This window comes from Salvia hispanica, chromosome 1 (genome assembly GCF_023119035.1).
Source record: "Salvia hispanica cultivar TCC Black 2014 chromosome 1, UniMelb_Shisp_WGS_1.0, whole genome shotgun sequence".
Classification (NCBI taxonomy): Eukaryota; Viridiplantae; Streptophyta; class Magnoliopsida; order Lamiales; family Lamiaceae; genus Salvia; species Salvia hispanica.
The window spans coordinates 14,207,912-14,220,462 of record NC_062965.1 but is presented as its reverse complement, the minus strand read 5'-3'; the positions used below and the strand labels follow the sequence as shown (position 1 = coordinate 14,220,462).

The following is a 12,551-nucleotide window of genomic DNA, read 5'->3' as shown; positions in this document are numbered from 1 at the left end:
TTATAAAAAAAATCTCACAAAAATATACACTTTTTAGTTCATCCCACTAACAATACTTTAATTACTTTTTCTCTCTACATCTCTCTTGATTTACTAATTTTACACTAAAATAGTAAAATCCATGTCAAACCTAAAGTGCATATTCATTGGGGACGGAGGGAGTACCACTTAACATACGTTTTGTGAAAAAGTATGGAAAATGGGTGAAAAACTATTTTATTATTATCATTATCTTACATACACATATTTAATATTGTTACGATTTATCTGAAAATTAAAATTTTAATAAAAATAACTCATTTTCGTTTAAAAATTTCCACGAAAATTGTCCAATCAAAAGTAGAGAATTTTGTGACAAGACAAAAAAGGCTGCAGTAAGTATTTAAAAATACCCAAAAATAAATATGTGAATATTTTTTATTTTAATTTACTTTTCGAAATGGGAGTTTTTTAATTTAACACTATTAATTATTATCCCTTTCTTAATTAACATAGTGGGTGATTAAATAAACTTAAAAAATTATATTCTAATTAGTTAAGGAAATTATTAAAAATGACAAAATTATTTACAATTATATAAACAGTGTGTCGCTACTATGCATGAGAACTGTGGACTAAAATTTTGGTTATATTCACTTGTCAAAACAAGTCTGATTCGACCTGATTTTAGCGAAAATTATCTGTTTATCTGGAAAATTATGAACTTTAGCCATTTTTTTATTTTTCTGTAAATTTAAAAAATTGTTAATTACGTATACCACAAACTTTAGCGAATTGTGTAATTTTATGAAATAATTGGTCGGGTCGGGTCGGGTCGGGTTGTTTAAACTCTGGGGAGATGTGGAATTATTTGGGTTAGGAAAATTATAACTCTCCAAAATTTGTGAAATACCAGAAAGTGCTCAAATAAAGTTGAATTCAATTTGGATACTTAACTATATATACTATTGAAATGAGCAAGCATTTTTTGTCTGTTTAGGATTAATAACTTACCCAAATATAAGCTATTGAACAAACGTGAGAGCAATGAACATTTTCAAAGTAACACTAACGTTGCATATACTAGTAGTTCAATATAACATCTCTTGAAATGATCACACGACAAATATCTTAAATCAAAACTAAATTTTATTCATATGCAATAGTCTCGAGTAATCACATTATCAAGAAGTGTCTAGGCAACGGATACAGCATCTTTTTCTTAACTTTTCCAATCATATTTTTTTGTCAATGGATAAGGTTGTCGATAATCACTAAAATAAATACCATCATTCTTTGCTACCCACCATGCATCGCGTGTGGATCGTGCAAAGAATTTCTCATCAAAAACATCAAAAGCTATGTCCTTTGAATCCCACCAGAAATGACAGAAGAATAATGTAGTCGAGAAAAAGTTTTTACAAAAGCTCCATTCATATTTTTGGTTGGTAGAAAGGGTATGATATCCGAGATCGTCGTCTTTTGATGCACAATGAATCTTCAGTGATGTTGAATTCGAAACGAGATTATTGAGGATATAAACATGATGTTTTGTTGTGGCAAAACATCCATCCACAACCAGTTGAAGAAAGAAGACTTGCACACATAAGAACAACAAGACAATTTTATTCATTGTAGATTTACTTTTCTGGTTGAATATTTATCCGAAAACTCCAATTTATAATGTTTTTTTAAGGAGGAAGCAATTAGTTTGGGTTTATTTTGGAAATTTGCTTGATTTATTATTCAATTTTTGGAATTCACGAGTCAAGGTATAAATTTAAGGAAGTTGTAATAAAATCTAGCGGCAATCTAGAGCAAAATAGTAGAGGTAGCGTCAATCAATGATATTTTAGATTTTATACTATAATCTTCATTGCTCTCAATTAGGAGTAATCTTCGCTTTATAATTCTAATTATGTATGATTCGAATTATTTTAGAGATAAATAATTAGAGATTTTTTTTAAATGTCGATTTGAAGCTAACATGTGGTTTGAGAATGTATGATTGGATGATTTGCGTCATGTAAGTCAAAACCAATGGGTTTCAACTTTCGAATAGTGTATGGATGGACCAATTTTAGGGTAATTATCAATTTTTAGTTAAGATTATACCTGTTTTTCCCTAATGTCTCATATTTGTACAAGATGAATTAGTATTCAATGGACGAGGCCATTTTATGTGACAGAAAAGTAATGCTTCGTGCACTAATATTGAATTCATCTAATGACTTGCAGTTCTATGAAGTCAAATTTTTAAAGCCCATTGCAATTTTGAGAAGATGGCATGTTTTGTAGTGCAACTTAATTTGAGCCATTCAGTCTTTTTGTATGTATACATGATTTGCAAGCGTTTGTATCTATTTATTTATGGGTAAGACATCGATTTTGTCCCATCGTTTTAAGACGTTTACCTAAAAATATCTCACTGTTTAGGTAATTACCGATTGCTACATATCTATTAATTTTTGGAAAAGAATGTCCTACAATACAGTTTTGATGATCATCGACGCAACACCTAAATTACACGTCAATTACACAAATTATACGTTGATTATCCAAAATCACACACCGATTACTTAATTGGCATGTAATTACGATGGTTATGTCAATATTGCCATCGCCAGATATATATTGCAGGACGTTTTATTCTTTAAAATGAAACAATGGATACTAAAAAATATAAGTAATTACCAAAACGACGGGCCATTTTCAGATAAACAGCCCAAACGATGGAACAAAGTCGACCATTTATCCTTTTATTTTTACAATGCTTGTGATATTAACATGAATGATATGCTATTAGTTGGATAAAATAATGAAGAGTCAAAAGTGAAGAGGGTTAGGTTAATCTGATCTGATGTGTGGGATAAACACAAAAATGAGAGGCAGCCCGCATTTAAAGTGGCAATATTTGACTTCATCAACACATCTCTCCTTCAATGCTCATACCCACATAATGCTCACCAGAATTTAGTCATATTTCACCCCTTTTCCCATTTCTCATTATTCTTTAATGGGGTCGGGAAAAGCTTCACACCACCACCAAAACACCACCATCAATCTCTAGATTATAGCCAAGAAAAAGCAAATGAAATGGCAACATGCGGCGGCCTACAGCAGCTGTTTGAGATGCCATTGCCTGAAAATCCATCATGGAAACATATCCAATCCATGAAAGCTACTGCAGGAGACAACAATCACCATCACCATTCATTCACAGAGATATTTGGTCAGCTAAATCAACACAATCCCTCCTCCTCCACGCTCTCCCCCACGTCCTCCCTGTCGTCGTCGGACGAGGAGGAGATGAGGAGTCCTGCGAGGAGGAACTATGGGGGGTTTCCGCCGCCCATATCTTGCATCGGGAAGAGGTGCTTGCAGCCCATAAGGCAGAATGGGAGGTTTATTCTGACGGAGATGAGAATCTCGACGCAGGAGTTCCTGCACGCGTGCCGCGAGAACGGGCGGCTCAAGGTGCACGTCGTTCACTCGGACGAGGAGGAGGACGACGTCGAGACCATCCATGGCACCTGCAAATAACAAGTAGGCACCAGCTAATTAAGTCATGTTTGCATCAATGTCAATGCCACCTCCTTTTTTTCCATCATGCAAATAAGACAGCTCTAGTAATTCATAAAATGTTGCTACTTCATAGCAGAGAGAACACAACACAAACCTGCATTTTTGCTGCTTCTGTTTATATTGTTTCCTCTTTCATTTTCTGTACGCTTCAACTCTTCTTCTTCCCTTTCACCTGACTTTCACTCGGACCTCAATTCATACATTCTCTAAGCTTCCTCCATGTACTGGTCGAGTTCAGTTTGCAGCCGCGTGGCATTTCGAGCCGTATATATCTTAATTACTCGGAAATTTGAGATATCCACATCATCAAAATCATCAACATTGTCATTTATGATAACATGGGATATCTCAATAAGTCATCAAATTAATACGGGTAGAATTACTACATATAATTCGCTAGCAGACTAAAATAATGCTGTTTAATCAATTTATGAGACTTGAATAATATAATAATTTACTGGAATTGTCACTCAATCATTTATAAAGCTGAACAACTGCATTTTCTCATCAACAAACTCCAAAGCATGCACTAATACACTAATACCACGATTCACAACCAAAAGAGCATATTTTCATCGAACTAAGTATGCAAATTGAATAACTGAAAAGGGTCACATTATTGAAGCGACTTAGGTTCTCGATTGGCTGAATATCATTCCAAGAAAGTTAAGGGGCTCAAACAAAGAAATCACAAATCTTTGTATTAAGCAAGGCCAAAGTTTCTATGGAATCAGAGGGAAATGTTACTGCCATCCAAGGTCAGAAGAACCTTATATAAATCTGGGCGTCGATCGCGAAATATCCCCCAACTATGTCTCTTGGATTTGATCTTGTCCAGATCAAATTCTGCAACAAGAATTGCTTCATTTTTATCATCAGCATTAGCAATCAATTCTCCAGTGGGGCCTATTCAACAGAAAACATGTTCAAAATCCTCTTAGTAGGGAGTAAAAGGTGTTAAACTGAAAATTTTGATCAAATTTGCAAAAGACTAACCTGCTATAAACGAATTCCCATAGAATGTGATCACACTCTAGCCATGTTCAGTATCTATGATTTCCTTACCGATGCGGTTTGATGCACCTAAAGGTACCTGTATGTATAAAAGGCATATGAGGTTAAATGTGAAAGCAAAAGCTACCAATATGACACTGTGATTGGATAAACACATATTCAAAGGACAGGATTCAAAATTTAAAAAAGGGGCCAGGCTGCTGAAAGAGTTTAATTCCTCCTTCCTCCATCAAGACATACACACTAGCTTTGCGGAGGAACAAGGGCAATGCTATTTTAGGGTATAAACATATGGCTATTAGCATACTGGAAATGGGAGTGCATTGACAATTTTTACATAAAAAATATGCCATAACATGCAAGCAATCAAAGGAACTAAACCTTTGCACTAATGAGTTTTAAACAAGAAAAGGACCTCCTTGTGAACAAGTTCCAGCCAAAGGAGGCAAACCTATATCCAAAGACTAAGGAAAACAGAGAGCATCATGTGTCATACATACCCACCATTAAGAAAAAGGATAATAAAGCATGGAGGTCATGGGATCAAAAGTAATTATGATCTGATGCACGGTTAATAAAGAAACCGTGCTTGCAATACGGCATTTGTCATACAGCATATCTTATGCCTGAACAGAACAACAATTTATAAGATGCTCAAAATCTTTTCATCCATAGATGGTGCTGCTCTAAGAATACTCACCAAATTAGCTCCAGCATGGCCCTGCATCACCGTTTCCAGTGATTTCGAGAATCTAGGCCATCATCTGAGGTTCAGAACCAATGGCAGTAGGATAGAACAATATTTCTGCACCTAGAAGAACCATGGCTCGAGCTGCCTCTGGAAACCACTGATCCCAGCAAATACCTTACAAGTATCAAGAAGTAATCATCAGCTCTCGCTGAAGGGTTGCAAGCTGCTTCGCCCTCTATCACTAGTATTTACCAGTTCGCATAAGCTAGACTACAGAAAATTAGAAGTTCAGGAGCGGAGTAGACTTTATGCTATTGTTGTTCTTGTGGTAATTTCAAATATTAAATGATCTCTGGTCTTGAAACAAAATTATACAATGAAGGATGGTGAGCTAGATGTAAAGACATCTTACCAACTCCAATATTGGCAGATTTATTTGGAATATATGTTGACATTTACATCACCAAGGTTTGAAGCAATCAGCAACAGTACCACAAGTATAGTTTTGATAAATATAAGCATCAGACTGATCATTCAACTCAATGGTCCTAACCTTAAAACCAGTGTCGCCTGGGTTGAAATAAAACTTCTCCTGGTAACCTGGACAAAGCATAATCACCTATAATTAAACCCTTCTGCCAGAAATACAATCTTGGATGCGTCAATCAAACTCAACAAACCTGACCCATCTGGAATGTGGGATTTCCTGTATAGTCCAAGATCTGTCCCATCAGCATCAATCACAACTACTGAATTATATTGTGCATTGTTTGCCTCCTCGAAAAAGCTAACTGGTATTACTACTCCCAATTCTTTGGCCAGTTTCTGCATCCTGAATTCCACAAGCCTTAGAGACGCATACTGCTTTAAGGCAATATCCAAAAGTATCTTGGTCGATTTAGTGATATATATTTCTAGATTCTTGAGTAGAAAATTTGTACCTCAGTATAGTCGGGTGCTCTTTACAAGGTTTAGCTCGATGAAAGAAGTCTTCCTTTTGTGCTTGACAAAAGTAATAACCTTCAAATAACTCCTGAAGGTGCAATGTCATAAGCACAACTCAAAAAATAATAGTAGATAGGCACAGAAAGAGACGTAATGTTGTTGATGTAGAACACCCTGTGATGATCTGAGCAAAATACAAATTTAGGGTAATGTTTCTCCCAATTCAATAAAAAAGGCAACGATTGAAGACAAGGCACTAAGTAAGGAAAAAGTTTATAACAAAAAAAATCCTAGCCACCAAAGCAACTAATAATCCTGACTAGCTTTCGAGCTGTCTTCTATAGCTATTAGCTAAATTGTGCAGAGTCTGCAGACACTAGAAAATTAACATGAAAGAAGTTATCTGCATGTGGGATTAATTGATTAAAAGTCAAGAACGTTAAAATCACTGATTACATAAGACACTTCCAAAATATTCCATTCCCATAAGATAGCCTAAATTCTAGTGTAGAAGTATGAAATTAATTTTGGAAGCCAATAAATCCAAGAAAACACGAAACAAACTATAGCAAAAGCAACCTGAAAGGCATATGGAGATTACAATGGTTTCAAGGAATTAAATCTCTTCATTAAAGAGTACAACAAACCTGTATCAGAAGAATATTAGCCCCCTTCTTATGAGCTGCTCTGACCAACCTGCATCCAAAAGTATTCTGGTTCATTCTACAATAAAATGCCAAAACATTCTGACAAATGTGGTTGCTTAAGATATAAGAAACAACATGTGGGAGAATTATAAGGTTCAGCTCCATTGAAGTTCATGATACATGCATATCAGAAGATAATGCTAGCCCAACAGAACCATTACCTTTTAAACTTCTTTTTCTTCTGAGGTAAAATAATAACAGCATGATCGACTTTGAATACTAAAGGACAAGCACTGAAACACAATGTTATGATGTGAGTGATCAATTCTTTTTCAAAACATCTATCGATATCAAGTCGTATTGAGTAAATATCAATTGTTCAATCTTAATCAACAATTCATCGTTAGAAAACTAGTACTCCTACAAACCAATCAATCCTTAACCACCGACTGCTCGCTGACAATAAATATATTCGGTATTCGAACTCAGGAAATCACAATTTTCATTATGCCTAATTAGCTTGTCGATTGAAGTGCATCTCTTGTAGTTTAATTTTCGCTCTTTACCACAAAATTGCTTCAGACTATTTCACTAATTCATGTTGCACGGATTAAAATTCCTCCAAAATCTCAACTGACTAATGTTCTCTACGGCACGGAAAAACAATTACAAAATGCAGAAAAAATTATTCCCATGGAAGAGGATTTACCTCTCTGCTGTTTCGACGTTTGCGAGAACATCATCGGTGCAAGCGAATTGCAATGCGGAGACGGTAACTGTCCTGCTTTTTGCCATTCGCATCGACATTCAAGTTACTTCTTTTTAAAATTTAAAGTTATTATCCGATTTTTAAATTCGTGATTTTTTATAAATAACTTTTTTTATTTTAAAAAATTACAATTAATCCAAATAAAAAAAGTGAACTATACTTGATTCGCACAAAAATTGGCAAAAGATGGGCACGGAATCATTTCTCGATATATCACATTGTTGCCAATTTTGGACAATTTAACATCAATTAAAATGATTCTAAAAAGAGATAACTGGGACAAGAGATTGTTTTCTATAAACATTACTACTATTGTTTAGTAGGTATACATATGGAGTAGTATTATTGTATTAATTTATGAGGCAATGTCAAGTCGTAATCGACAAGTTCAATGATTTGATGTCAAATTAATTATTCTTTCCATCCAATAAAATTAAACATATTTGTAGATTACACATATTTTAATAAAAAATTGATAAAATAAGTGAAAATAAAAAAAAATAGGTAAAATAAGATATGTATGAAAAAAATGTAAGCAAAGTAAAAAAAGAAGTAGAAAAGTGGATAAAATATGAAAGGAAAATTTCTATATTTAGAAATGAGTTTATATGTCTTGAGCATTTCAAAATAATAGAAGGAGACTGTTTTTCATTCACAGAAGAATATGACTTTTGTCAAATTAATTAATTTGATGGCAAATTTTGCCGACATGGTTTTAAATAATGTATTTTATCACATAAAAAATATTTATATTGTAATTAAATAAATTATTTCATCTAATGTATTTCTTGTAAATATATTATATTTGTTTTAACCATTAGCATCACACGACACCATATTTGCATTTATTCACCTCAATATATTTATTTTTACAATTTATAAATTAGAAATATCGAACTTATATTATCATAACTTTCCTATCATATGTCACATGCACCTATTATTTTTCATAGATCAAACTAGGCCTGTAAATTCAGGTACCTGCGAGTATCCAAACCCGAAAATTCAGGTACCCGAACCCGAAATCTCAAAAATATCATACTCAATACCCGATTCGAATGTGAATTCGGGTACCCTAATACCATACCCGGTGCGAGTATCCGAACCTAACTAATCAGGTACCCATAAACCTGAAATTAGTATATTTCGAATTTATTCTTTTATATAAATTATATTGTGATGAGAATATAAATTATTAAAAATAACACAATAATACTATTGATTGACTATTATTAAAAGTCTAAACTTCAATTCTTTTAGTATGATTATATTATATACAAATAGACATTAGACAAATAGACACTAAATAAAGACATTTTTGGCATAAATTTATATGTGATTATGTATATTTAACCTAGATTTACCCTATAGTGTTGGGGTTTGTATGCTAAAAGATGCTTCGAGCGTACATGTCTTTGTACAGTCAGCTTGTGCATGTATACGAGAAACGCCACGTCCACTTGTTTACCTAATTATGAGAATAAATAATATAATATAATGGTTTATTATTGAAATATGATAAACAAGTCTAAGGCTTTTTACTAAGAAGGTCAAGTAGGAAAATTCGATGAATCTCCTCATGAGTTTTCCAGTAGGGGACTTGGCCAGATCTAGTAAGAAGAAAAACGTATTCACAACCTAGATAGACTTTGGCTACCTATTGGTACGGTTGCGGTGTTTGTGATAATTCTCTCTTACCTAAGAAGAGATTAGTAACACCGGTGTGGTAAAGCACTGAAAGGATCTAATCCGAAATGTATTCTCTATTGCTATCTACTGAAATAATATATTTCAGAAAGTTTAGTATTTTCTAGTCTATGATATTAATATCAATATTGTTTATTCAATCAAACGCCACTTTGACTTATCAATATGTGAGAGTTTGTACGTAACTCAAGTTCATGATATCTTGGGTGGTAGTAATTGAATAGCATGAAGGTATTGGAATATTATTTCATAGAATTCGCGTGCCCAGTGTGGTATGATTAAATCCCTAAGGGGCAATCCCCAAGAGGTGTTTGAAAAAGGAATTTATTATTCAGAAAACTGCGCAGTTGGAATTTATTCCACGAATAATAAATAAAGTTTCAAACTAGAAAAACTATTTAGTGAATTAATTTAATTCTAGTCACATAGCAGACAAAAGAATTAAATTGATGGATCAAGATAATCTTAAACGCGGGAAATATTATAAAATAAAATGGACCCAAGTTATTTGTAATTTGGTGATTTAAATGGGAGTGCAATATCATTCTTTAGTGGAATAAAATAATATTCCATTGATAATATATTAAATCATGGGTCATTTGATTTAATTAGTAATTTATCTAATGGGTGAGCCCAACACTTAAGTCATTCCATGGATCCCCTTACTAGCCCAATAAGGTCCACTATAAATAATGAATGAAAGGAAAACCCTAGCACACAATCCAAGACAACACAAAACCCTAACCCTAGCCTAGAAATCGGCGCTTCCTCTCCTCTCCCTCTTGGCATCGATTTTCGTGCCTAGCACGTGGGAGAATTAGGGTTTTGATTATTGTTCTTGATCTATCCTAATTCATAGGATTAGATCTAGACAATTTCGTGTTTGTATTGGGTTTCCCTAGATCCATTCAAAGTTATTTAATTGATTATCTAAGATCCGCCCACACGGATGGAGAATCAAGGACAAGGGAATAGTATGGAAGATTCGTGGTCGATAAACCAAGGATCTCCGGGTGGTGCAGCTAGCAACGTCAATCCAATGATGGATTATGAGGTAACAATCGAATCTACATCGAATATGCATGATTATGTGTTTATTTGATGTTATATCTATAGATCTATGTAAATTGCATGAAATTAGAGTCGAATGCATAATCACCTAAATAGATATGGTCTAGGACCTGTTTGGTTTCCGCGTCTTCCGTTGCGGTAGTCCTAGATCCATTCAAAGTTATTTAATTGATTATCTAAGATCCGCCCACACGGATGGAGAATCAAGGACAAGGGAATAGTATGGAAGATTCGTGGTCGATAAACCAAGGATCTCCGGGTGGTGCAGCTAGCAACGTCAATCCAATGATGGATTATGAGGTAACAATCGAATCTACATCGAATATGCATGATTATGTGTTTATTTGATGTTATATCTATAGATCTATGTAAATTGCATGAAATTAGAGTCGAATGCATAATCACCTAAATAGATATGGTCTAGGACCTGTTTGGTTTCCGCGTCTTCCGTTGCGGTAGTCCCAACATATAGGCCATGGGCCCTATACTAAATAAAAATCTTTATCACATACACATGATTAATCGGATTTAATTGGGTATTAGTCGGATACCCGAATACGAGTTTCGGGTACCCTAAACCCGAAAAATCTTAACATTAACTACCCAAGCGGCCAAACCCATAATTTCGGGTTTCGGGTTTCGGGTACCCAAAACCCGTCAGGTATTGAGTCGGAATCGGATATGCCCGAAACCAACGGAATAAATTTGCAGGCCTAGATCAAACTAAAAGACTCATTACAATTTTTAATATAAAACGCATACATATTTTATAATGAATCTAATTATTTTGGATCTTTTAACCTTTAAAAGAAACACTAATCTATTTGTGATATGATTTAAGATTTTAACATTTAAAAGAAACACTCCCTTCATTTTTTTATAATTGAGATAGAATTTTTCGGCACATAGTTTAAGAAATGGATATTTAACGTGTCAAGTAGATAGAAAAAAAAGGTAAAAGAGAGAAAAAAGTTGAGAGAATAGAGCATAAATTAAATAAAGTAAGAGAGAGTAAAATAAGAGTGGAAAAAAATATTTATTACTACCTTCGTATTATAATAGGTGTCACGACCGCATTTTCTAAGGATAGAAAACACGGTTGATCGCGACTAGGGGAGGGTTAAAGAAGCGGGAAAGAAAGGGGAAAACAACAAAACTCAACCAAAGCTCGATATAAATTGAAATAGCTCGAATAAAATCAGAGTACCATTTCGACTATCAACAACTCAAAAGAATATTATCTCAACAATATAAGAACTCAAAAGAAAGACAACAACTCAGCGGAAGCATTTCGAGAGTAGAATACTGCTATGTATGAAGACACAACATATTCTGAACATTTGATAAACATTCTTCACTTTTATGCTCAACACCCGCCGCACTCGTCACCGCTCAACCTGCACATAGGGAAAACAAATGCAGGGCTGAGTACTTGATGTACTCAGTGAACAAATGCCAAAACAATTTTATAAAACATTTATGTCATGCCGCCATTGAGTGACCTCGGGATTTTAGTTTGAAAAGGCCCAAGACACTAAAAATATTTCACAAGCACAAACTTTCCACTCATCCTCAAATCCTTTTCCTCATCATTTCAAAAACACAACCATTTTTCCTTGAGTTATTTAAGAAACTGCCATATCTGTTCTTTAGAGTGCCGTGTAAGGGGGCCACTTTCCACGAGCACGAAAACCGACCAACCCATTCGATGACTCACAGTCCTCATCGTGTACACTAGTCCAAGTAGGGACGCACCCTTACTAGGACCCGAATTCGATTAAACTCATAGTAGGGACTCACTGCCCACTAAGCAATCATCAACCTCATCATCTCAACATCAACAACATCAACAACATGTGAAACGAGAATGTGGCCGCAAACTCGATCACCAGATCGGCCGACCCAAAAGACGGCTCACGATCCCCAATGGTGTACACTAGTCTGAGTAGGGACTCACTCCCTAGTCAGACCCGAACTCGATTTCAATAGGTCTAGTAGGGACAACTCTCTTGCTAAACAAACAGATAGGCATTTCTCAAAACAAAAACATGGCATGACATACCCTTTGCGAACTTCATTTTTCTCATAAAACTTATTTGAAACATAAATCATTTTTCTGTCAAGGTCGGGCACCATCTCACAT

The 12,551-nt window shown here is 34.6% G+C and overlaps 1 protein-coding gene and 1 pseudogene across 1 annotated transcript; one reads left to right on the top strand and one right to left on the bottom strand.

Annotated features, from left to right (window-relative positions):
* Window positions 1-2,875: 2,875 nt before the first annotated feature.
* Window positions 2,876-7,667, bottom strand: LOC125187719 (annotated as a pseudogene).
* On the top strand, window positions 3,076-3,676 carry LOC125202848. Its single transcript, XM_048101323.1, has one exon. It carries the CDS (start codon window positions 3,076-3,078, stop codon window positions 3,520-3,522), a length of 447 nt encoding a protein of 148 aa, XP_047957280.1. The 3' UTR covers window positions 3,523-3,676.
* Window positions 7,668-12,551: the final 4,884 nt, after the last annotated feature.